Source organism: Medicago sativa, chromosome 7 (assembly GCF_051527215.1).
Source record: "Medicago sativa cultivar Bolivia chromosome 7, Bolivia_mono, whole genome shotgun sequence".
NCBI classification, from domain to species: Eukaryota; Viridiplantae; Streptophyta; class Magnoliopsida; order Fabales; family Fabaceae; genus Medicago; species Medicago sativa.
Window position 1 is genome coordinate 84,661,547 of NC_140755.1, and position 26,726 is coordinate 84,688,272.

General features: G+C 32.8%; 2 protein-coding genes and 2 long non-coding RNA genes across 8 annotated transcripts; 2 read left to right on the forward strand and 2 right to left on the reverse strand.

The window, feature by feature from the left end:
- Positions 1-200: 200 nt before the first annotated feature.
- On the reverse strand, positions 201-989 carry LOC146909492 (uncharacterized). Its single transcript, XR_015020034.1, has 2 exons — positions 636-989; positions 201-531 (listed from the first exon to the last, which is right to left on the reverse strand). It is a non-coding gene; the product is annotated as an uncharacterized LOC146909492 (long non-coding RNA).
- A 947-nt stretch (positions 990-1,936) lies between these two features.
- LOC146909493 (uncharacterized) lies at positions 1,937-6,962 on the forward strand. 4 transcript variants are annotated; one of them, XM_085726501.1, is made up of 9 exons: positions 1,937-2,074; positions 2,188-2,251; positions 2,807-2,870; positions 3,682-3,798; positions 4,346-4,710; positions 4,793-4,943; positions 5,061-5,336; positions 5,424-5,531; positions 6,340-6,962. In XM_085726501.1, exons 5-9 carry the CDS (start codon positions 4,346-4,348, stop codon positions 6,715-6,717), a joined length of 1,278 nt encoding a protein of 425 aa, XP_085582627.1. In that variant the 5' UTR covers positions 1,937-2,074; positions 2,188-2,251; positions 2,807-2,870; positions 3,682-3,798; the 3' UTR covers positions 6,718-6,962. The 4 variants fall into 4 exon arrangements, with proteins under 4 accessions (XP_085582627.1, XP_085582629.1, XP_085582628.1 ...); XM_085726503.1 differs by lacking the exon at positions 2,807-2,870; XM_085726502.1 differs by lacking the exons at positions 1,937-2,074; positions 2,188-2,251; positions 2,807-2,870 and adding an exon at positions 2,892-2,910.
- Positions 6,963-17,727: 10,765 nt separating this feature from the next.
- On the forward strand, positions 17,728-20,665 carry LOC146909494 (uncharacterized). The gene is made up of 3 exons (XR_015018642.1): positions 17,728-18,404; positions 19,131-19,454; positions 19,925-20,665. It is a non-coding gene; the product is annotated as an uncharacterized LOC146909494 (long non-coding RNA).
- A 168-nt stretch (positions 20,666-20,833) lies between these two features.
- LOC146909495 (protein FAR1-RELATED SEQUENCE 5-like) lies at positions 20,834-24,595 on the reverse strand. Of its 2 annotated transcripts, none has more exons than XM_085725734.1 (4): positions 24,333-24,595; positions 21,557-23,806; positions 21,392-21,458; positions 20,834-21,274 (listed from the first exon to the last, which is right to left on the reverse strand). In XM_085725734.1, exons 2-3 carry the CDS (start codon positions 23,788-23,790, stop codon positions 21,395-21,397), a joined length of 2,298 nt encoding a protein of 765 aa, XP_085581860.1. In that variant the 5' UTR covers positions 23,791-23,806; positions 24,333-24,595; the 3' UTR covers positions 20,834-21,274; positions 21,392-21,394. The 2 variants fall into 2 exon arrangements, with proteins under 2 accessions (XP_085581860.1, XP_085581859.1); XM_085725733.1 differs by having other exon boundaries at positions 21,392-21,479; positions 24,333-24,459.
- Between the last annotated feature and the right edge of the window lie 2,131 nt (positions 24,596-26,726).

Below are 26,726 nucleotides of genomic sequence, written 5' to 3' on the forward strand. Positions count from 1 at the left end.
TTATTTTCCATTCCTTCAAAAAAAAAAAACTGTTTTATTTTCCATAACACACCAAATTTATTAACATCTGAAATAAATTTTCCAAAGCACACCAAATTTATTAACATCTGAAATAAAATTAAGCCTCAAGGATTGATCATAAAAGGTATTGATCATAAAAGTGATGTTTTTGTTTGGCACTAAAGAATAAGAGAGAAAGATAATTGAACAACACTAGAGGGTTTCATTAGAATGACAAAAGTTTTACGATGGAGCATAAATACTAATACTAGAAGAGTCTAAAGCAATATTACAGAAATTACAATTCGATTACATATTGTCTAACAGTAGATCATCTTGACAGAAGTCATGTGCAAGTTTGAATTCTAGCACCTCCGTCATGTTCACATTCATCCATGGCTGCACCCATATTTTGGCTTCATATATCTTCCTCTTTCCGGCATCAACTACTTCCAGGGTAATATAATATATTCTAGCTGCTGCAACCTGTTCTTTGGCTTTCAATACCTTTATCAATTCAAGAACGCCATGCTGCATAAAAGAAATAAATATATAAATTAAAAAAACTTGTAAACCCTAGCTTGAATAATTAAATATAATACGAAAGACTTATCAGAGACAAAATTGATTCATACCTGTTCGATGTTGTATTGTTCAACGGCAGAGATAGCGAATCGTTGGATTTCAGGAACATCAGTTCGAATTTCTTCAGCCGCTCTCATCATCTTGCGTCCAAAAGTCTGAATCATCTCATGTTTGCACATACCTAACTCAAAGAGACCAAAAAACAAAAGCAAAACGGTGACAAAGATTGCATGGAACTTCATCATCTTCCTTCACTGTTCTCACTCTAAAAACAAATCGCGTGCGTGTTATTGTAGGGTTTGAGATTTTAAGGTTAGCGTTGTTTTGTGCTTTAAGAGCCCGTTTGGTGCGCAGGATAAGGAGACATGATATGATTAGAATATCCCTGACTCAATCCGTTGTTTGGTGCACCAAAAGAAAAGGATAAATTTAACCTGTTTCTAATCCTATCCTACTGAACCTATGTAATTCTTATCCTTAGTTTTTGGTGGGTTAACAACCTTATAGGATATAAAACTACATACACGTGTTTTCTATTTCTTCCAAAACCCTTCTTCGACTCCCACCTGCAACATCTGTTATACTACCCCGCATGCGCAGGATAAGGAGACATGATATGATTAGAATATCCTATCCTAACTCAATCCGTTGTTTGGTGCACCAAAAGGAAAGGATAAATTTAACCTGTTTCTAATCCTATCCTCACTACTAGAAAAAAGCGATTTAGAGACGGATTTTAGGGAGGGAACACAATCCCTCACTAATAGTGACGGATTTAGGGACGGATTTTTGTATTTTTCATAAAAGTTGAGTTGCCAAACATTAGTAACGGAATTGTCTAAATATCCCTCACAAAAATTCCGTCACAAAAATTCCGTCAATAAATCCCTCACTAAATTCATTAGTTGAATGTTTGTTACGAAATTTGTCATGAACTTTATCCCTATCTAATGTATCCCTCACTAAAACCCTCACTAATATCAATTACATATCACTATCTAAGGTATCCCTCACTAAAAGTCTCACTAAATTCATTAGCCAAAACAAAATTATTTCCCCCTCATTTCTTTTCACGTTTTGGTTTCCCTCCTCTCATACTGAAATATTCCCCCTCTTTTTTTGGCTCACAAACCCCAAAATAATTATCCCACAAATTTTATACCCACAAACTCAAGATGAACTCAATACTCACAAACCCAAACACTCATCTTCAAAACTTCTCAGTCCCAAAAACTCAAGATGAATCCAAACCCTAAAATAAAATTAACCCAAAATTTTCCCCAAACGTTCATTCACTCTTCTCTCAGATGAACAAATTTTCCCAATCTACTCTCTCAAAACTGAATCACTATCTTAGAACAAATATCAAGCTCTTTCCAAATATCATATAACTGAATCGACTCAGAGAACAAATTTTCCCAATTGCAAGCTCTTTCCATTCTCAGTTCTGAATCGCAAGCTCTCTCCTTCTCAGTCCAAAATATCATCGGTCAGTTTCAGCGATTTCTTCTCTTTGTTAGGGTTTCAATTTGAAATTTCTCCCCATTCTCATCACTTCTGATTTTGAAGCTAATTTTTCTAATATATATGTTCAATTTGTAGATTCTTCTAAATTTGAAGCTGAATTTGTAGATCTTCACTAAATCTGACTCCCAAAATCATCACGGTAACCTCTCTCTCAATCTTAGAATTTATTTATTATTTTACTATTTTTTTAATATTTTTTTTTATAGTTTTTCTCTTCAGTGAAGTTAATGTTTGTGATAATTATTTTTCTGATGTTGTTTTAATTTATATATTCACTGTTATCTTTATCATGGCCATATTTGAAGTAAAGCTTGTTGAAATGAAGGGAAGGGGACCTTACATTTGGATTTTGGGTTCAAATTTTTCTGTTATATGATATGTTGTTGAAAACATTTAGAGTTATAGGGTTTGTAAATTTTAGATTATGTTATATAAATTCAGAACATTTGAGGTCAATAGGATATTCTTACAACCTTTCTTGGATGATGTTGTATGATTTTTTTACTTGTGATATTTGTTTTTATTGTTTTACATGGCTAACATTTGGAGTTATGTACTTTGCTTTTACTGTCTAAGTCATATGAAGACGATGCTCTTGAAATCTATCCTCACATCACATATTAGCATGACTGTCTTTTAGGTGCTGCTAACCGTTTTGTAGTGTTGATAGAAGTCTTGTGCTTTGTTTTTGCAGGTACTGGCTTTGTGTGCTGCTACTTCGGTTGGGGATTTTGTGCTTTTGTTTCCTCACAGTTTCTGTTAGTGTTTTCTGTCAGTTGCGTGGCCTTTTTTATTCAGGTTCTGTTTTTCTGTGGGTGTTGCGGTGCCGCCTATATACGGCACCTTGTATCGCAGTTTTGGTCTCCTTCGTTTATCTTGTGCAGGGAGCCTTAATAATATTTCTGTTTAAAAAAAAAAAAAGATGAATGATAACAAAGTTCTTAAAAAATGGACAATAGAAAAGGAGTATGTATGACTATGTGATATTTTCTGTGATATTTTGTGCAGGGAGCCTTAAAGAGTGATTAATCTTATGTGATATTTTCTATCAATTCAACAGTAAAAATGATATCTGATCTCCTCTGCCCTCTCGTAATTAAAAACCAACGTCGATGGTTTTTCTGTTCATTTCATTTGTTATTGGTATTAATATATCTAATTGTAACATAGGGAGAGTTAGTTTTCTTGGTGTTTTTGTGGGGGTAAGGGTGGGGCTGCTGCCTTCAGCCTGTGCGCATTGGCTAGGCCTGTTTTTTTCGCCTTCTGTTATTGGTATTTTGCTTCTTCTGTTAGCAGCAGTTGACAGTAGTTGTAGGAGTTGCTGTTTGCGTTTTTTCCCTGCAGTGTTTTCATGTTCAGGGCCTGTGTTATGGTTCAGTTTCGCATGATCTTTCTCTGCTTGAGAGGATTTTTGGCTGTTAATATGATTGCTGTTCAAAATAAAATATCTAATTGTAACATTATCTGTTTTAGAAAGCTATCAAAATGGTTAATTTTGACCCCTTTTCCGTATGTCTTCCGCTTTGATGCTATGAGGTACTAGACTAATGCATTAATTTTGTGATGAAGGCTATTGGAGGTGGAGCATACAAGTATACCAACCTTTTCAAAGAAATACTTGGTGTTAGTCTTGACAACGAAGATTAAAGGAATTTTCTTGTGGCAGGAGCAAATTTCTTTCTTAAGGTAAAGAGCATTAGTCATATTATTGTGTTTTTCTCTCTGACTTTGCTTCTTTTTTAGTCATATCATATTATTTTTACTTTTTCCCTTGTTTTAAAGGTAAAGAGCATTAGTTTGGCTAAACTTGACTACCTTATGTTTACAATTTGGTTCAAGCAATATGCTTAAAATTTTAATATGTAGGATATTTTCTATAGCTATAGCTGAATATTGCTGATTACTTTATTTTCCTTCTTCACCTTTCATGTTTGGTGCTACTAGCCAAGATCTAATTGAAAACTACCTTGGTCCTTTACTATTATCATAAAACAGCTGTCATTTCGTTTGAAAGTTGTGATCAAAGTTTGAAATTTAGATTTATTTATTATTTCTATTGTAAATGATGCATCAAGTAAATGTTGATTTCTGGATCAAAATACTCATACCGTCATGATAAGAAGCTTTTCTTACAAATAACAATTGAACTTTCTGACATCCGCGTTGTATGTTTTTTAGATGTGTCCAGATTTTGATGTGTTAATCAAATATGTTTTTTTATATGTATATATAGATGGCAGGAAATGATACTCTGGCGGGTGGAGGAAGAGGTACTGGTAGAGGTATCAGTAGAGGTAGGGGAGTTAGGGGTACCACACTTTCATCTGGGAGAGGTATGGCTGCCACTACTCCATCACACTCTATTGTTGGGCAAGCAACAAATCCTTCCACATCTCATACAACAACAAATACACAAGTTCCCCACTCTACTCCTAGCCCTCCCATTTCTCAATCAACAAGCTTGCCACAAATCCCATCATCTAATGCATCTGCTGCTGATCCACATGTATCATCAAATGATGTGGATTCATCTCCAAACAGTGGGAGTGAGGACCCTCTTGATGATCGTATTTGGATTCGTCCAGGACCAGAGAGCACGTATGCTTTTATTACTTTTTGTCCTTTAACTTTAAATATATCATACTCGTATCTTACAATTTCTTCAATATTGTTTTAATAGGTTTGACCCTCCTATTGCGCCTACACGTGTGATAACAAAAATTATGAAGCAAAAGTTTGATGGATGTTGGACAACGTATGGAGAACTAAAGGCTGAAGAAAAAAAAAACGGGAAACATAGTGTGATTGCAATGTGGTTTAGAGAGTTTAATGTATGAAAGTATTCATGAATATTTACGTATCTTACTAGTTATATTTATTTTTTTCATGTAGATTATTCTCAATATATTGCTTTATTCTGTTATTAACCTATATTTTTTATATTGTAGAGGAAGTTTAAGTGGCTACCTGAACTTAATGGAGAGATTAAGAAGTCATTTGACCATAAAGCCTCTCAGTTATACTCAAGTGCAATGTATAGGGTCAGAACAGGGGAAGATGATGGTGATTGGATTCCAGTTGAAATGCGTAAGAAATTGGATGAAAAATGGAGTGAGGATGAATGGAAAAGCAAGGCACAAACTAACAGCAAAAACAGAAAATCTTCTGATGCTCCACTCCACACTGGAGGGTCGATTCCAACATTTGAGATTTCTAAGAGAATAGTAAGTAATTGAATTTGAGTTTAATTGTATTTGTTAGGTTAAGCATTTTAATTTCAATTAAAATTGATTGATCCGTTTTGTTTTTAGAAAACATCTCCAGAAGTGACTCCAACATCTTGGGAAATATTTGAATACACACACAAATTGAAAGGTGATCCAAGCAAGTGGGTTTCCTCAAAATCAAAGGATATTGCTGTAAGTTATTACTTCATGACCTTATTGAACGATGAATATTTAGTCTATTTTGTTGGGATATTGCTGAAATAATTGTTCACTGATGCTAGTTGTTGGGAACTAGTTATACACTGATGCTATTTTTATGGAGGTTCTGCACTGATGCTAATTGTTAAGCAGATATGTAGCAGTCTGTAAGTGTATGTTTTAGAAGCAGATTGAGAAAAATAATTAATTGTCTTGACAAAAAGATATATCATAATGTTAGTTTGTTTGATGCTTCTGCGAAACTGATATAGGCAAGCAGTGAACACAGTATAAGTTTTTAGGATAGCATACCGGGTAAAAATCAGTAGTCTGGGCCGCTGTTAGCTGCTGTTTTCTTGCTGGTATAGCGGTCTGTGCTGGCTATTTGTGAGGCCTTCAGCTGAGTCCCTCCCCTTTTTTCCCTGCTGCCTTCGGTTCTGCCTCTTAGGGAGTTTTTGCTGAGCTAGTTTCTGTGCTGAAATGGCAGCTTCTGTTGTTACAGCACTTTGTTGTTTAGCTGGTGTGGTTCTTGGTGGCCGGTTCGGGTGTGAGGCAGGAGTATGCTGGTAGTTTATGGCTTGTATACGTCGGCCTCACAACATGTTTCTGTGGTTTTTCTTGGGGTTTTATTCTTTGTTTTGATGTCCCGTTTAAGACCAGGGGAGAATAGTTATCAAAATATTTCATATACTTACTTGGAATTATTCATGTATTCAATATTTTTTTAAAAAAAAAAGTTGTTTATGTTGACTGAATGAAGTATGAAATTATTACTTGTTAGTAAAATATTATTAATTTGCAGGATGAGTTTGAAAAAAGAATTATTGAGAGGGATTCACATGAGGAGGCACTAGGGGATGATGTTTCTAGACATGAAAGTGACAACATTATCTTCTTAGATGTTGTTGGAGGAGTAAATAAGAAGGGTCGTATATATGGTTTGGGCCCGATAGCAGGGAAATATAAGCCGTCTAGATCTTCCAGATCTGACGGCATCTTACAATCTGAATTTGAACAAATGAGGGCTGAAAACGCATCACTTAAAGAGAAATTGAAGGCTCATGAGGAGTTGATTCGTGCATCGCAGGAAGATTCACGTTTTCTTAGGGAGCAAATGACTAAATTGATGGAAATGGTTTCTCAAGGTCATCTACATCCACCTCCACCTCCATCTACTTGATATATAGATATATAATATGTATAATATATGGTTATTTTGATAGCTTGGTTGCAAAATTAGCTAATGTGCTACTTCTAGTACCATTAAAAATGTTTTAAGCATTTATTATGAACCTTATTTTGAGAGTTTCCTTATGACTCTTTATGTATTTTGAGAGTTGAACAATGGTTGTAAACTTATTGACATTTTCCTTGTGACTTTTATGGTGATGAATGTCTGTGATGGGTATGAAGACAATTTATCAAGTGTTTTTTATTGCATATTTATAATTTCCAACATGTTCTATATGGTTTAATATAGTAAATGCAGTTAAAATATTAATATAATTAATTAATGAAATCTGGTAGGAAATTGAACATAAATTTCTGTTTCAATTAGTGAGGGAATTCAGTTTCATCACAATTAGTGATGAAATATGCCTTCACAATCTGAGAGGGAAAACCAATCCGTCATTAATTAGTGACGGAAATAATGCTAAATAATGATGGAATAGTCCCTCACTATTAGAGAGGGAACAAGAATCCCTCACTAATTACTGACGGATTTGTCCAAATTTCAGCTCATTTCTGGTTCACATTTAGTGACGGATTTATATAATTAGTGAGGGATTGTATCCGTATCAATTAGGGACGGAAACCAAAATCCCTCACTGATATTTAGCAAGGCCAATATTCTTAAGGGATTACCGGTCGTCACTAAATCCGTCACTAAATTAGTTTGCGAGGGAATTCTGGTAGTTTAGTGAGGGATTTCTACCCTCTCTAAAATTGATTTTTCTAGTAGTGCCTATTGAACCTATGTAATTCTTATCCTTAGTTTTTGGTGGGTTAACAACATGATAGGATATAAAACTACATACACGTGTTTTCCATTTCTTCCAAAACCCTTCTTCGACTCCCACCTGCAACATCTGTTATACTACGCCACAATATTATTTTCCTCTGCGTTTCTTCATCAAGTTTTTTAACGATTCACTTTCTGTGAAAACCGATCTCTTCCTTTGTTTCAATATTTTCTTCCTACTCTATTTCCTGCTTTTTGTGTTTGGATTTTGTTAAGACCCAATCTTTTTCCCAATCGATTCACAGTACTATTTTCCTCTACTTTTCCCAATTTTTTTTTCTTCTTAATCTCTTGTAACAATTGTTACCATGGTGATCCACTTTTCCGGAGAAAAAAAATTAATGATTTGAAGAAGGCAAATCACAACTCTACGATCTCTTTTTTTGACCAACTCTACAGTCTCTTATGCCTTCTCCTGATTTCATTTCTTATATAATTAATCAAGAAATATTAAAAATTATTCTGTCACTTGTTTAAAAAAATAATAAAATAATAATTATTCTGTCACTATCATATCCTATCATTTATTAACCAAACATATGATATGATAGTGTTTATCCTGTCACTATCATATCATATCATATCCTTATCCAGCTCTTTATCATATCCTATCTCTATCTTATCATGCGTACCAAACAGGCCCTAACAGTGGCGGAGCTAGGATTTTTCTAGAGCCTGGGCGAAATTTTTATCCCGAATTCATATATGACATAATATATATATAGAGTCATAAATAGAAATAAAAGAGGTTCATTATTTTTTCAACAAAAGTACAATTTGAAATAAGAGAGAAGAAATATAACCTGACAATGGCGTGCTAAATAAAATTAGGAGGTAAATGCCCTTTCCGCGACCTCTTCTAGTCTTGAACGACCCCGAACCGGTATTTCTTCATCCATATTTGGCACCGGAATACCTTTAGCAACACAAAAATCTTGTACTTCAACAAAACGGTCTTCGCGGTGTGAATTAATCAAAACGTTTCACAAAACGTATTAAAACTATTTATATTATCATATAATGTATAATAACTTAGATTAATATTTTTTCCATAATTATAACATGTTTAAAGTAAATATAATAATAAAAATAGACTACATTTAGTAAAGATAGAATGTTTGACAGATTGAAAAGAAATTAACTAATAAATAACTACTCATAGCATATCTTTAAACAAAGTTCATGATCAATTAACTACATTTAGTTCACATCATAAATTTTTATGAATAAAAAAGAAGCATTAAAGTGCCAAAAATGGTATAAAAAATAATAAAAATGGTGAAGAAATAAATAAAAACAAAATTGGCTCAGCTGGATTAAATCTGGACCACTTGATGCATCAAGGGGTCCAAACTTAATCACTAAAGGGCTCATCACAGCCACAAGATCTAAATCAAAGAGTTAAAAAAAACAAGGGTGCAGAATTAAAACAGAGGGGGTGTAATAACAAGCTGCATATGGAACAAAAGAAGGTGAGGGGCCCGCAGTCAACAAGGAAGGAAGGAGGTCAACTCCTTCTTCTTCCTCTAGTTCACGTAAAACACCAACAACAACATCATTATCCCTTCAAAAATTAAAATCTCAATTCTTCACCAAATCTGACAACCTAAAATACCATTTTGCTTGGATTTTCACGCTGATCATGAATCTAAGCTTATATTTCACATTGAATGTTTGTATAGAGAGAAAAGCAGAGCCTAGGCAAAAGCAAGTAAAGCAGAAGCAGAAGCATGGAGTCGCGACTAATGGGTTGGGCTTGTTGCAAGTAAAGCAGAAGCAGAGCCTGGGCACTAGCCCAGCCTAGCTGGGGGGTGAAACCGCCCCTGGGCCCTAAGAATGTTTGTTTATAGGAGGATTTGTTAGATGACCTGTTTGTTAAGAAAGGCATGACCCACAAATAAAATCAGCCCAATTACTCGTTCGGTATGTTGCGAGATTCATTAAAATCTTTGAAATCTGCTCTTTATCCAAACAGTTTTGCTCACTTCCAAAGTAAAAGTCGAAAATGCCCCTACGCAACTTAACTTGCACCAGTGAATTCTGTACGTATGTTAAGTCACGTTACGTGACTTAACATGCGTCAGTGTATCACGAACGTGACTTAATTAGTCACGCCCAACTACAACACTAGCGCAAGTTAACTTGAGTACGTTGGGTAGAAATTGATTTTATTCTATACCAATTCATTATTATTCGAAATCATAAAATAAATGCAAAAATAAATAAATTCGAAATTAATAAAATAAATGCAAAAATATATACAAATAGTAAATAGAACTCTCATTTTATTAATATTATTCAAATATTACAATAAGCAATACAAATATTTTATTCCAATTAACTAACATACTTAATATTTATTTTGACCCTCTTTGGTATATGCCAATAGCTTTTGGTGGAAAATAGTGATTCATCCTGTTGGGGAAAACGGCATCAAGACCCCTTGGGGTAAATTTATATTCGGTTCCTTTTATACCCCCATGATGATTCTTTTTACCCACGGTAAAAAGATTTTGGGAGTAAAAGGAAGCAAATCGAAATTTACCTCAAGGGATGATGCCCTTTTCCCCAACCTAATGGACCACTACTTCCCCCAAAAGCCACCGGTATTTACTTAAGGGGGCTTAGAGACTAAAGAAGCCTAGAGACTAAAGAAGAAAATAAAAAGAAGATAAATAGGGGGGAGAGATAATGTGAGGAAAAGAGGATGGTTGGGAGGGTATTTATAGGTGGTTTAAGGTCCAAAAACATGCGAAAGACTAAAAAAACGTGTAAAAAACAATCAAAACCATTGACCACCGTCCAAGAAACGTTTGTGCTTCAGTTTTTAGCACAGGCCAACTTGCGCAAGTTAACTTGCGCACAGCTTATAAGGTGCGTGACTTAACATGCGCACAGATTATAAGGTGTGTGACTTAACTTGTGCATACCTTATAAGGTGCGTGACTTAAGTCACGCTAGTTAAGTGCGCATACCTTAGAAGAAAATTCGAATAAATATTGTGAGAGCGTGAATTCGAATAAATATTGCGACAGCGTGAATTCAAATATTGCGACAGCGTGAATTCAAATAAATATTGCGATAGCGTGAATTCGAATAAATATTGCGATATCGTGAATTCGAATAAATATTGCGATAGAGGTTTCGTTACATTACATAAACGACATGTATGTCAACAATTACATTACATTCCAGAATGTACCTTCCAACTGCAATAATTATCTTACCACTGAATGGGGCAAATTCAAACTTGCTAAGCAGCAGGACTCCAACATTCGATGAGCATCTTGAACGATGGTATTCAAGTGCCAACTAAATGAGGTCCATTCCTTAACACTTGAATATCATCGTTCAAGATGCTCATCGAATTTTGGAGTCCTGCCAATTAACAAGCTTGAATTGCCCCATCCAGTGTAAGACAATTGTTGCAGTTGGAATGGGCATTCCAACTTCAACAATTATCTTACCTCTAAAATGGGGTAAATTCAAACTTGCCAAACAACAGAACTCAAGCATTTCGCTCGACATTCATGCTTTCCTTTGAAAAGAATAAATTTTTGTTAGGCTTGATTTATATTAAGGTATTCAAGTGCCACCGAAATGAGGTCCATTCCTTGACACCTAATACCTTCATCTAAACCAGCCTAACAAGAATTTAATCTTTTCAAAGGAAAAACATGAATGCCGAGCGAAATACTTGAGTCCTCGTCGTTTGGCAAATTTGAATTACCCCATTTCAGAGGTAAGACAAATGTTGTAGTTGGAATGCACCTTGCCCTAACTAATGACGATCTTCTGGCGGAATCAAGTTGTTGATGATATCTTCAGTTGATCTCAGCAACGTCACCCGCATATCGATCCACTGGAACTTGGTGTGCTCCCAAAACATGCTCGTCATGTTTTCGTCGTTCTTTAACTCCACCCAAGTGAATGATACTCTCCCCTCGTCGAGCTTTGGACGTTTATACAGAATATTTTGCACCCTCCTAGTGTCTCTGGGGTTGACTCCATGGTAGAATTCATTCAGTTGATCCTTGCGACCTATTAACGTTACATCAAGGCACCGAACCTTCAACCTCTGAGTTTCTCCGCCGTTGAATTTTGCATGAACGTCGATCCACCCGGCCATTGCTTCAAATCTACACAATTACAAATTAAACACAATCAATGAAAAACTCATTCAAACATTTCATCAAACACTTGGAGTGCAAATTATACATAAATCCTAAAAATGATAACTACAACATAAACATGCAAAGATCAAAATAATTAAGCAATATTACTCATTTGCATGTAACATTGTATCATATATTGCAAAAAACAAAATAACCAAAAATTAAACAAACCCTAAATCTAAAAAAATCTAATCTAAGTGTAAAAAATCTAACATAATCATGCAAACATCTAAACATCATAAGAATTAAGCACTATAAGTCATTTGCATGTAGCATTCTATCATTTCTTGCAAAAAAAAAAAAAAATTTAACAAAACAATAAACCTAAAAAATCCTAGATTAAGTGAATTTTTTTATCATACCAACATAGTTTAAGTGAAAGCTTACTTGTTGTTGTTGTTGTTGTAGTGTTATTTGATTTGAAGTTGAAGGAATTTTGGAGTTTGGTAATTTGAAAGAAAATTGAGATTTGTGTGTGTTGTTTGATGAAAATGAGGCAGAATGTGGTTCTGTCTGGCTAATAACAGCACGCTAGTCACGCTGCGCAACTTAAGTCACGTTAACATTACAACTAGCGTAAGTTAACTTACGTAACACATGTTAACATGCGTAGGGGTATATTTGTATTTTACTTTGGGAGTGAGCAAAACTGTTTGGGTAAAGAGCAGAATTCAAAATCTTTTTTCATTTTACAACCAATATCATTATGCAAAGTTCTTTATAAAATTATATCCTAAGTGTTTGTTAATAAACGGAAGAGGTTGTTACTGAAATGTATATCACAATGCAATCTACTTTAGTTTTGTGGAAAATATATCTTTTCTCGACAATGATGTCTTGGTTGCATCCGAAATCCTACATATATGAAGTGTTATATGCAAAGGAAGAAGGGGAAGTGGCTTTTAAGATTGATATCAACAAAGCATATGATATGATGAATTTGTATTTTGTTCGAAACATGATGAGGCAAAAATAGATCCCTAATAAAATAAAAATATTTTTCTTTTTAAAAGAGCAATCATGTATTTAAATTGAAAAGAAGATCCGTAAACATAAAAAATACAACTTCAAGTGAACATATTTACCAACGTTCTAGTTTGTTATATTCCTTAGTTATTACAAAGGCAAAAAAAAGTTTATCATGTTTTTTTAGTGAATAATTATAATGCTTGTTGTTAGAGCTATGCTATTTTATACGGCAAGTATGAGCCAAAAATTACAATAAGTGTTCTAATAAAAATAAGAAGAAGAAAAATGTTATATTGTGTTTTTATTTGTAAATATTTAGTCCAATATGTTGAGGGAAGTTGGTCTGAATTGGAGGAAGAAGAGAGGGTATTGAGGACGGATCGACTTAAATAAGGACCATCGGCATGCAAACACGAGCTTGTACCACTTATTCATATCTACAGACTTAAAATTAAAAGTATGTCATTTCTATATATTCACTTTTAACATGCAGTGTGTGTATGTATTGGGTCCCAAATTTTGGAGAGCTGCTAAATATCCCGAATTGGTTCTTCTTGAAATTTCACGAGCGTATATGCCTTTGTTTTTTATTTTTTGGTAGTGTTATATGACTTTGATTTGAGAACGTGGAGTCATGTTATTATCATTTTAAATAATTAATAAAAAGAAAATAAGCAAACTGCTTTGTCAATATAACTCCTGAATTTGTGGAAATCGGCCGGTAGTGGTGCTAACAAGTTAATTACACTGGTTCGGGATAATTCGGGATGATTTCCATTCGCGATTAATAGCATTTTTCCAATTTTTTTTTAGAGTAGTGCTATTCCCAGCGACAAAAAATGTCTCGAGAATTTCACGACGTGTGTGCACCATTGGATCTTGTTTTTTTATTGAAATACATGGGTGGGTGGATTGGTATAATTATAATAGGAAGAGCGTGTTTAATTTAATAAGTAATGTTTCCTCATGGTTTGGTGGAGAGAACGTGGGCCAGGGATAGTAAAAAGCCTATTAACACTGTTCGTGATCTAGTCGGGATAAATTGTCTCGCGATATAAATCATTTCCCATTTTGTTAATCCCAACTCTGTAAAGTTGTTTGCATCCCTCGTGGACGGTCGAGAAAGATGGGGTTCAAGGAGAAATGGGTGAATTTGATGGTATCTGATTACAAAATCCTAGTAGTGCCTACGATAGGGGACCCTCTAAATTATAACATATATTTCTAATAGGATTGAATGTGAATATCATACCTTTTAGTATTATAGACAAACCGACTCGGGGCAAGAATAACAAAACCCATAGCGCAGAGAATTTTAAAGGTCCAATTTCGTGGATCTAATTTTTAGTAGTTGTTAATAAAATAAAGTAAATTTTTCCCTCAAAAAAGAAAGAATAAAGTAAATTTTACCTTATACCCAACAATTATACCCCTACCCCAGCAAACCATAAAAAATACCAATTTTAACCCTTTCCAAACCACTTTCATTCACCTCATCAAATTTTCTTTACAATTGCTGTCTCCACTCAACTTTTCTAATCCATGATGCACAAGCCCGCTAACAGTTTGGATATAATCCATGACGGCGAGAGGCAGGCAGAGTTCTCATTAGGGTTACTACAAAGCTTCCTTCCAACTTGCACTTGGCCGTAGTTTTTTTTTTTAATTAGGTTACATTTCTTGTTTAGTAAAATAAACTCATCAGAATTCATTGTTGTATGTTTTCCGAATTTTTTATGAGGTTCTATCAAGATGCAGATGGCCAATAGTTATGTCAAATGATTAGGTGAAATTGATGTTTCTATATGCACAAGAAGACATGTACGTGTAGCTTAATCCAGTGAATTTGATTATTATTTTTTTGAGTGGTGACAATAGCTGTATTATTTTTTTTTAAAACGAGGTATTTTTCAACAGAAGCTTATTATTTGGGGAGATTATTCATATATGCTTATTAGAATATTTTTTTGACAGATGCTTATAAAAAATTATTAGTATTGACAGATCGGTGAATTTTATGTTGCTAGTTGTGAATCACATTTCACCACACCTTTGAATTTAGTTAGAGGCATCTTTTGTCCATTTTACATATTTTTTGTGGAGATGAAATATCATCCAGATTTAATTTGCCAAGAAATGATTTAATTTGTGAGCAAATGGCAGAACCTTTGTAAGGTTAGGTGTTGAATAAGGAGGAAGTTGAGCTAAAAAAATCATTACATTATTATTAGCATTGATTGAGTCTGTAATTAATATTGTGAGAATGGTTAAGGTAGATGAGATCATATGATAATTAATAAGAATTAAACTTAATCCATTAGATTTATATAAAATGAAGGGGTGAGCATAGCTCAGTTGGTAGGGACATTGCATAATTTATGCAGGGGCCGGGGTTCGAACCCCGGACACCCCACTTCTCCACAATTAATTGTGTGAGCTCCAGCCACTAGGCTACTAGACCAAAAAAAAAAAAAAGGATGCGGAGTAACTCTTTAGAGTTACTCTTGGAGTCAATACTAGTATGGATACCCGTGCCAAGCACGGGCTAGAATTCAACCATACTTAAGTGAAAAAATGTTCTATGTATCAAGTGTAAGTTACATTTCAACATTGAATAAAAGAGTGGAGGTTGGATAACATATAAGTTGGAAGACTCATATACTTAATACCTTAAATATTCGGTGAAAATGTAATATCATTCTCACTTGGATGATTGCTCTAGCTCCAATGGATCGATCCACACCACCGTGAGTTCCCCCATAAATTCCAACGGTCGTAACAAAACTCAGTTCGACTTTGTAGCGGGAGAGCGAGTGGGAGAGTTGTTATTGTGTCAAATGTGAGTAAAAGTTCAACATTGAATTCAAGAGTAGATATTGAGCAACATAATATATCTAATGTCTTAAGATTTAGGGTGAAGATGTGGTGCCAATATCAATCACTTATGTGGTTTCTTTTAGTCTAAAGTGATGATTAAACTAAATGTATGATCCCCGGTAGTAAGAAAATTATGATTTTTTTTAAAGTTTTTAGATGTGATGTATTTCATTCAAATAATTCTTAATTCATTCTTTCAAACATTAATTTTAAATGAAACATGAATTAAATTTGTATGAATAAAAGCTCTCGCCAATTTGAGATTTTGAATGAGTCGCTTATACACATTACTCATTTATCTTTCAATAATAATACTTAATAAGAATATAATTTCTTCAACAAATGAGTTCCACAAATAACTATATTGTTATATTCCAACAACACTTATTTATTTTAAAATAATTTATTTAAATAGATCTGTATAAAAGTGAAGAGAGTCGTTTCTTAAACATTATTCTCTATTAGGCCCACCACTGTTTATTATGGTGTTAGCCCTATGGCTTTAAAGCTAAAGGCGTCCTAGTAATCTTAAGTTAAGTCGGGAGGTTAGTAAAGTTTGACCATTAACTGTTCCACCTTGAATCAAACTCATGTTCTCCATAATAATTCGTCGATGATGGAGCTGATTGACCACATGAACAAAATTTCTTGTTTTATTTATTTAATTTTTTAATTTAACATCGTGGTGATTTTGTTTGAATCTACAACAATTACTAATCAACATTTATTTATCCTCTAAAAAAATTAACATTTATTTATTCAATATTGGTATTAGCATTTTCTTTCTATTTTCATAGACTCCTAAAACATACAACACTCATGACATTCATATTTAAAAATGGTTTTTATAATATATTGTTTCCATTTTTTTTTGGAGAGAATATCAATATCCTTTCCATTTATATAAATTAGAGCAATTAGAAAAATATACTCATGAGATATTTTGTATTTTTTCTCTCAAGTACTCCAGCGGTTAAATTCACACAATGAGGGGTATAAGTTTGAACATTGACACATGTATATCAATATCAAAGGAGCTTCCAACCGAGTTGCAATTATAGGACTGTAAAATTTATTTGAGCATTAATATGAATTATGAAATTAGAATTATTTGAAATATTTTTACTAAAAAAACATTGATTGTAATGTGATTGAACTCAAGTGGTTAGTGAGTTCCAAATTAATCAGGAAACCCGAGTTTATTTTTAAGTAGAACAATCTTTCGATCAAACTCCGGTATACAAAGAGTCCTTTCCAACAAAAATATTTTTTTTCACAAAGAAAAAAATTCCTATTTTGAGAGATAAAAAATTAATTACTTCACAAATGTTTATAATTTAAATTTAATTTCAATTGAATACCGGTATTAATCATATTTATGTGGTTAAAGGTCACTGCATGAAATATATTAACAATATAAATATAAATTCCATATTAATAAAAAATGGGAATACAATCTTGGTTTAATTTCAAAGTAACTTTTTAAAAATTAGCAACAAATTTGCTTAATATTTTTTTTTGTAGCAATTCTCATGGTCCAAGACAAAAAAAATGTAAATTATAATTAGTGATGATGATGCTATGAATAAGAAACTTATATAATAAGCTGAAAAAATTTAATGTATATAGTATAATATTTAAGGCTTTAGTAAAAAAATTAAGACATTTTTTTACAAAAGTTTAAGGCATTGTTGTATACTTAGAAATATTTTATCACAAATTAATTTTAGCATATGTGGTCATATCAATGAACAAAGTTCATTTGATTAAATGTCATAATATTTTCAAATGAAATTCAAGATGATAAAAACAACAATTGGGACAAAGACTATCACAGAAATGAATAGAAAAGACTGCGTTGGCTCTTTTTTTGGATTCGATTTATGTCCCTAATTTTTTATTGCGTTAGATTTAAGTCCCCTACTTTTTTTTCTCCATAAAAATTTTTTTTATCTTAAAAAAACTTGTTAGTGTAGATCCTTAAAATGTCAATTATTTTCTATTTTTAATTTGCAAAATGTCTTTTTTTTAGGGAATTAGCAAAATGTCTTGAATACTATTTAAAATGAAAGACATAAGCTTTTATTGATTATCATAGTTTAAAGGTTATATATTTAATTAAGAAAAAAGATATCCTATAAAACAAGAGTTTAATTATGGTGCACTGACTGTGTAAAGCAAGATTACACAGTCATCCAATAGGAATGTGCCACATCATTTACTCATAAGTTGTGTTATTTAATTTATAAAAAAAATCCTAAAATTAATTTTGCTATTTTTCCTTCGTGCCTCAACATCAGCTCCCCTTCATTCTCGCCGCAACCACTCTACAACTCTCTGTTGCATCCTTATGCAGTGCCACCGTTCCACTTTCAGGTCTTGACGGGCAACGCAAATTGAATGGCCACGACACCAAATCACAGATTGGGCCTCCTCCATAGAGGTAAACTACATATTGCATTTGTTCTTCTTCAATTTTGATTTCCTTCGGTTTCAAATTTTAGATTAACATCCTCTTCGATTTTGACTCTCTTTGAACCAATTTTCTTCCCCTTAATGTGTTCTCTTTGATCTACTGTGATTTAAATTAGTTTATGAGTTTAATTTTAGGAAGTATTTATGGAGTGGAATGTTGAAGTTCATTATTTGACACTAGCATTCTCTTTAAAGTATATATTACTAAACTATCTTCTTTGTTTTGTTTATTGGGTGATTATTTAATATTGGAAATGAGATGGATGGAGTGCAACCAAAACGATACCATGTGTTAACTTATGAATTTGAAGAAGAGGATTTGGTTATGGTTAGAGATAATCCATGGCAGTAAGTTCAAACTTTGAACCCTGTCTCTAAAGAACAACAACACATTATGTACTATAATCTGCTTTGTTCACAAATATTCTTTGCTTTTATTGGATGCGTATGATTGTTCTTATCCACTGTTAGATGCTCTCTAGAGCGAGACTCAAAAGTGTGGTTTTTAATTAGCTGGTCATGAGTTAGAAATCTTACTCTAGTTAATTAATTAGTGAATGGTGTTATTGTACAAGTTCTACTGATCATGCCACGTAATAGCATGCAACTGATAAACTAGAATCAAATGCAACCATTAGCTTGAATCATCTTGGGCATGTGTTTTTGGTTTGTTTTGTGTAACCTTTCTTGTTCCAAAAGGACCTTTCCAACTTTATGATTAATATTAAATTATATAGCAATGTTATAATTCTATCCATTTTTCATAATGTATAGAATATAGATGACTCTCAAACTATTTAAAACCATTATCAATAAACTACTCACAAACATTTTAGAGGAACCCTGATCTAAGCTTTTCTCTAGATAGACACCTAAAAACTTATAAATGCTTTTCAAGTAAAAGAAACAAATAATTGTCTCAATTGAAACTACTAAACAGAAGCCCCATAGATTGAAATGTAATAGAGTATTGTACTTATAAATGAAAGAATCCAACTAAACAACCTAAAATTAGTAGACAAAACAATACTCTTTCATTCTTTCTGTTGTTAAGTAACTCAAGTAATATTACAGAATCTATAACTACATTTGAATATGGTGGACCAAATCAAGGTGATGTCTTGGTATTGGAGTTTGTGTAGAATGAAAAATGCTTCTTGCCTTCACTATGAATGGTGTTGGAACTCAAGGGAGTGTCTTTTGATGTAATTTTGGGCTTATCATGGTGGAGGGTTGTAGCTGTTGTTTTGCTGATTGGTGTGTCAATTCATTGCAAGCCGTTGTGATTTATTGTCGTGGCTGTTTTGGTTCTATCACAGGGCCATCAGTTGACTTGTTTTTGTGGGATTTTGCTAGTTTGTAGGAGTTGAATGTTAGTGGGGGTTCTTTGGTTTCGAGGTATGTCCGCTTATATACGGAACCTTTCTCTATCTATGCAGCTTGTGCATCTTGTACGAGCTTGCTTTCAATAATATTTGCTATTTTTTTGAAAAAAAAAACTGCATTTCAAAAATTCTTGGCATTTTACTTATATTATTTTTCCTTGGTAACATAAGTCCACAAATTGAACAACAGATTTTGTCAAATAGCATACTTTTGATTCTCCTGTGTGGTTGAGATGAAAGTCTTGCTACCATTCATTGAACAAGTGGAAAAGCCATATGTTTTCTATAAACTAATTATGGCCTTTTGATAGAAAAAAGAAGGCACCGTATGTTTTCTTTAGTGTGTGACTGTGAATTAAATGACCGTTGGAAATGCATAAACTGATCAATTTGGTGTGACAAGTTTTGCTTTGAATCGTGTCTAGTTTATGTTCTTTTCAATTTCTGTCAATCTTATTTATCTCTATTTTCCTTTATGTCCAGCATGAGGAGTCAAGTTCATGTTCATCTAGACTATCGGGGAAAGGAAAATGACATTTTAGTAATGAGGTTAGTGCTGCAGCTAGACATTCTCCTCAGGGAAGAAGGGTGTGAAAAATGACGGTTAAGTGGTGTTGGACCCTATAACATTGGCTACAGACGACCAACTTTGCGAAATGGATAGGCTACGGACTGATGCTGCAGTTACCTCTACCATTTTTAGTTGTGTCAGTATTGACAATATTCATGCAAACAATAAAGGACTTGATGCTGGAAGTTCAGACGATATTGAGTAAGGCAGAAAGTTTTGCATACTAAAGAAAAAAGATATACAATCATGCAATTGAGATTATTATACATTCTTGAAAGTTTGCTGAAGAAGAGAAGAAAACACATGTGTAGACAGAGCAAAGGATTATCATTGGTAGCTATGGACATTGGACATATTTACTCAACCTTTTATAGTGTACTTCGACCCCAAATTTGAATATGAAATTGAAGATAATGAAGATCTAGAGAAGTTTGAGACTTCAACTGATGCACCTCCCATCTAGACAATTGTTGACCACCATTTTTTTTATCAACTTGTCATTGTATCATATAAAATGTTATGTGTTTGAAAATGAAACCATGTACTTTATTGTTTTCCCAACTGTTTAGAATGACTTTCATATTGTAAATATAAAATTGGTGTACTTTTGAATTGTTTCCAGATTGTGAAAATAAAGGTGATATATTTTTGAATTGTGTTCTTCATTCTAATGCATTTACCATATTGCTTTTAAATTATGCCTAAGTAATCAATAATACTTCCTCATATACTTCTAAATTTATCAAAACTAATTCTCAATAGCCAATGAACTTGCCAAGATACACATCATAGAGCAATTGCTTATACAACTTTACTATAAATGGTCACAAATAGTATCAGAATTGATGATATATCAGTGTTATTTCTTCTTGTAGCAGCAATAACATTCAACAAACAACAACTCCTTATATTAAAGTAAAATGTTAAAAGAGGAAGCAAAAGATAGCCTAAAAAGAAAAACAATAAAAGCAACTGCGAACTAGCTGAAACTAAAATAGTATCTCCTACAAATCAAATATCAAAACCGAACAGATCCCCTCCTAGTAAACACAATCTGAAAAGTTGCAAAATCAGACCCGCACAGCCGCACCAAAGGTACAAAAGCTGGGAAATTCCCACCAGAAAAATAGATGGAAATTCACACCAGGACTGCATCCAAAACCTGAAATCACGCCAGAAGTGCATCCAAAGCCTAGAATCACATCAGAGAAATCCACCACCTTTGACTTCGGCAAAATTATCCCTTATTGGCAAAAACAGGTCTGCAACAAACCAATACTAGGAATTAACACTAGAAGAACATGATCTTGTAACAATAATATATTTAGGATCAAAATAATAATTGTATAGCATTGCCAGTAAAACAATAACAACAATACCTCTTAATCAACCAAACTAGAAGCTTTAACATTGGAATTTGAAAGTTGACCATTGATGATATCACACCTAAAAGACATTGGTTTGTAACTGAATAAACTTGGCATGGTAAAATGAAAAATTCAAATTAACTGCACATTTACTTGTAACATTTAATTTTAAGATACCTTCCATGTTTTAAACTTGGACATCTACGTTTGTTGTGGCCTTTTCCATTGCAATAACTACAACTGGTTGAATTTTTCTTGTGCAATTCCAAACTGCCTTTCATTCGTAAAGTGCGTGGACGACCTTTAGGGACCGCACGTGGAGGATCACACAAGTTTATGGTCTGGTCATCGGAGACTTTAGGCATAACTTCAAATGTCGATTTATCAAACTCTTCATTTGGTTCTTCAAGATCCAATTGATCAAGTTTTGTGATTGCCTTCCGTAAAGCTTGAATTGCAATATCATGATGCTTTTCTGATCGTGAACCTCTTTCAGATAGTTCAAGAGACTCAACCATAATACTATTAAATAATGAAGTACTTGAAGCTCTGTTTCTGCCTTCCTCGAGGTCTTCAATTGCAATTCCTTTACTTTTTTCTTTCTTAGCATTTATGGTCCATCGGCTTAGAACATATTGAGAAGGGAGAGAATAGACATTTTCCTTTATGAATACGTTTAATACATGTCTACAGAGAATTCCCACAAACTCAAACATGCGACAACTACATTTTGCTTCTTTTGAAATGATCTGAAAAGTCACATGATAGTTAGGTTTTTCTTTGTAAATTTCATGAATTTTGTATGTGGAAACTTCATCAAAAAACTTAACTTTCTCTGCAATAAATATTTGGGACCCAACCAACTCATCCTGAAATATCATGAACACTTTTCTTGTATAAATTTTTGAAGCCTCTTCTTCCATGGGATATAAAGTACGCAGAAGTGGTTTTGAATTCCTTGTCTTGACATTCTTCTCTCTTTCCTTGTTATAACGTGCGTCAAGAGCCTTCTCATACTGTATCACAAACTTGCTCAATGGAGTACTTGAATTCAAAAATCCCTTAAAAAATTTATTCATACTTTCACTCCTTTGGGTGGTGGACATTCCAGCACAAAAACTCTGACGTACATAAGAAGGAACCCATTTTCCTCGAATGGTGTAGATCTTCTTTAGCCATTTGTTATCTTGCAACTCGTACTTATCTATCATTGCTCCCCAATCAGAATCAAAGTCATCAGAAGTGATAGTTTGGTGAATGCACTTGTGAAATTGATTTTTAAACTCGCTATGTTCATGATAGATTTGGTTCAAGTACTCTGGAACTTTCTTCTCAATATGCCACATACAATAATGATGATTCACCTCTGGAAAAACCTTTGCAACTGCATTAGAAATAGAAGTGTCTTGATCAGTGATAATAGTTTTAGGACTAACTCCATCCATTGCTTCTAACCAAGTACGTAGCAACCAAACAAAACTCTCTTCAGTTTCATCCCATAACAGAGCACAACCAAAAAGTATAGATTGTTGGTGATGATTAACTCCAGTGAATGGAACAAAGGGCATTAGGTATTTATTTGTTAAGTATGTTGGATCAAAAGTCACCACATCACCAAAATATTTGTAAGCCATTCTAGACCTTGAATCAACCCAAAAGCAATTTGCTAATTTACCTTCTGCGTCCATTTGAAATGCATAAAAAAACCCAGGATTCTTCAACTGACAATTCTTAAAGTACGATAACATCAAGTGAGCATCTCCATTTTCTAATTGTTTTTGTCTCTTTACACTTAAATAATTAATAACATCTTGTTGGCTAAATCCAACATTATCAACACCACCACTCTCAGTACATAACACTGATGCTATTTTACTAGGGCCTATACCAGAATCATGAAGCACATCAATAAGTTTTTTTTGCACTGGGGTTTTCTTTCTATGTACTCGAAGATGCTGTGAACTTCTTGGGGAAAATAGTACATGATTATGGTCTCTTACAAATCGAGAAACAATCCACCCATCTTCATTTTTCTTGATGTACAACATTGACTTGCATCCTACCCTTGTTTGATCGTGTACTTTAAGACTACCATTTTCTTTTTTCAAATTTTTTTTGGATCTAAAACCCTCCTTTGAACAAAGAATCTCTTGACCAATCACAACACCATTCGTTCTTGATTTAGTAACACGACCCATGCGAAAACTAAAACCTTTTTTCTTGGCGTACCTTACGTAGTAATCCTTTACATCTTCAATTGATGCAAACTCCATTCCTTCAAAGGGCTCTAAGGGGAGCTCTGATGGCGGTCTATCATTGAGAGAATCTGCATCAATAGCATTTGCAAGTACATCATCTGAGCCATTCATGGTGGTATGTTCATGCATATCTGTCATTTCTTGATCAGTCATTGTAGCACCCACAATCCTGTTATGTAGATGTATGATGAAATCAATATATCAGCATATATATAAGTAAAAAAGTGGTTTCACTTGAAAATATATAAGTAAAAAAGTGGTTTCACTTGAAAAGCAAGAAAATAAAAATCTACAATAATATGCTATTATAAAGGCTTGTTATACTTGCACAGAAGAAACATGACTAGTAATGCTACCCACGACAACCAGCAAACTAAAGATTGGAGGTTATATATATCATTAAGAAAGCATTCGATCTAAATTACTATAACAATTATAAAATGAAAAAACCATAATAATAGAGGTGCATGGGATGGCTACGATTATGTACATGAAAAATTCTAAATATTATCACTTCAAATATCTAAAAGCTTATCAGGAATAGATGTACAAACAACTTAAACAAGTATAACAATGAAAAAGACCATAATAGATGAGTAACTGTGAAGAACTGAGTGATGGGAATTTGATACGTGGATATGATTAACCAAAAAACAAAGATTGTGAATAGAGTGGAGATTAGCTATATTCCATACCTTCAATAAGAAACGGAAGGATGCAACAGAGAGTTGCAGATTCGGTTGTCGAGAATCAAGTACAGAGCGGTTGTGAAAATGAAGGAGAACAGGGTAACTGATGTTGAGGCACGAAAGGAAAAATAGCAAAATTAATTTTAGGATTTTTTTTATAAATTAAATAACACAACTTATGAGTAAATGATGTGGCACATTCCTATTGGATGACTGTGTAATCTTGCTTTACACAGTCAGTGCACCATAATTAAACTCATAAAACAAATGCTTTTTTAATGTCAAATGTTAGTAATTAGTTGTTAGATTTTTTTTTCTTTCCCGAAACAAAATTAATTGTTTTCTTCTTAATCCAATTTTATACCACAAACCTATAACATCATGGAAAAACACATTCAAACAAAACCAGTAAATACATTGAATTAGACAATTGATATAACATTAAATTCTTGCATGGTTTTGCATCTTTTGTAGAAAAATAAAAGAAAAAAATGTCATGTCAACATGCTATGTTATGGTTGAAAGTTAAGTGGAAAAACATACAATTTGCTTTTTATAAGAATTATATTTGTTGGAAAAAAAATTATATTTAGCTTATTGTTAAAAAAATATGTGTACGATTAAAACCTTTCATGATTTTGTTAAATCTAATTGGTCAAAAATTAAGACAAAGGGTGGATGAATCCATTTGATTGGTTGAGAAATCAAACAATGATAATAATTTGATGGTTGTCATTGAAACATGTTTTTTTTTTTGAGGGGGCAAAGTGCCATTGAAAGATATTAATAAGAAATCAAAAATTCATTTAGTTTTGTCATTATAAGACTTTTACAACTTTCCACTTATAAATAAGGTAATTAATAAAAATATTAATGCAGTTTTAAAGCATATGTGAGTATTAATTTTAATAACAGAATGAACGATGGATACAAAAATATGACGTTGAATAAAACATAATATTTTTTCACTTAAAAAACATAATAATTTAATAATCTTTAATTAGGATATTAATTTTAAAAATAGTATAAAGTCATTTAAATATTTAATTAGGATGAAGGAAATAAAATATAAATGATTGTATGGTTTACTATTTTTTCGAAAATGCATTTAAAATTTTAGGGTAGCACCTTGCTCCCTTTTAGTTAAAGAAAAAGGAACTTTTTGACTCAAAAAACAAAAATCAAAGGTGCCATAAAATCGATTTTCTATTATGTATCGATTTTCTATTATGTATTTCTTATCTTTTTCACTCCAAAGTTATCGATTCAATCAATTTTTTGAAAATAGGATGCATTTCTTCTCGTTTATTGAATGGTTTCCATCTCAAGCATAAAGTAGCAAAAAAAAATCAAAAACCAAAATAACATATAAAAGAGCAAGATATTAAAAGTAAAATAACAACATAAGAAACATAAGAAAAATTAAACAAAAAAGAATAGATGGATAGAAAAAGTTGTGAGTATTGAGGGATTAAAATAAAACAAAAGGGGGATGAAAGTGATTATATTTGAACGTGGTAATAGAAATCCTTAGTATATATTCTAATTTATATGTGATGCATTTCTTCTTTTTTGTTGATTAGCTTCCAAGTCCAAAATAAAGATCCGAACAAAAACAAAGAACATATAAACACCAAAAAAAATTGAAAAGAGAATATGAATAAGAAACATCAACCTAAGAAATCACATAAAAAGGAACATAACAATAAGAAATGTTAAATAAACAATAAAACAATAAAAAATAAAAAAATAAAACAAAAAGATAATGAGGTTGAAAGCAATGATTTTTTATGGGAGGGAGAGGTAGATGAAAATAATAAAAAATCAAATTGTCTATATATAGGGAAAAAAATCATATCATGATCAATTTTGATTGGTTGGTGAAAAATAAGTGAGTCATGATTCAATTTTGATTGGCTAATAGAAAATGAATGGGTCAATATCCATTTTGATTGGTTGATGGAAAAACATTAAATGAAATGGGGAGTATGAAGATGACACGTGTACTTTTGCTCAAAGATGTAAGCTTTTGTATTATATAAAGATATCTCTCCTCATAAAAAAAATAGAATGATGCATTTTTCTACATGGTTAAATTTCTTGTTGTTAACTACTAATTGTGCTTTCTCAAAAAAAAAAAACACTACTAATTGTGAATTCAAGTCCCGTGCTTGTCATTTTTGTTTTATTCGTTATTTTATCTTATTATAATGGAAAATAAAACATTGCACTCTGCCACTGAACCATTGCGACCCTTGTGCTAAATTTTTGATGTAATACAAATATAATTGTTGCGAAATATGAAATTCAAAAAGGGTGCATATGGGTTTCCGTTTCTCTATACATGGAGTCATTTTTAAGGCAGAGACAACGAAATTCATATTTGTGTGAACGTATTTT

Excerpts from the sequence above, each read along its gene's own strand:
- LOC146909493 (XM_085726501.1), top strand. The coding sequence starts at position 4,346 with ATGGCAGGAAATGATACTCTGGCGGGTGGAGGAAGAGGTACTGGTAGA. Across the intron at positions 4,711-4,792 it reads CGTCCAGGACCAGAGAGCAC|GTTTGACCCTCCTATTGCGC; the intron begins GTATGCTTTTAT and ends TTGTTTTAATAG. Across the intron at positions 5,532-6,339 it reads CAAAATCAAAGGATATTGCT|GATGAGTTTGAAAAAAGAAT; the intron begins GTAAGTTATTAC and ends ATTAATTTGCAG.
- LOC146909495 (XM_085725733.1), bottom strand. The coding sequence starts at position 23,790 with ATGACTGATCAAGAAATGACAGATATGCATGAACATACCACCATGAAT. Across the intron at positions 21,480-21,556 it reads CCAAGTTTAAAACATGGAAG|TTACAAACCAATGTCTTTTA; the intron begins GTATCTTAAAAT and ends AAGTTTATTCAG.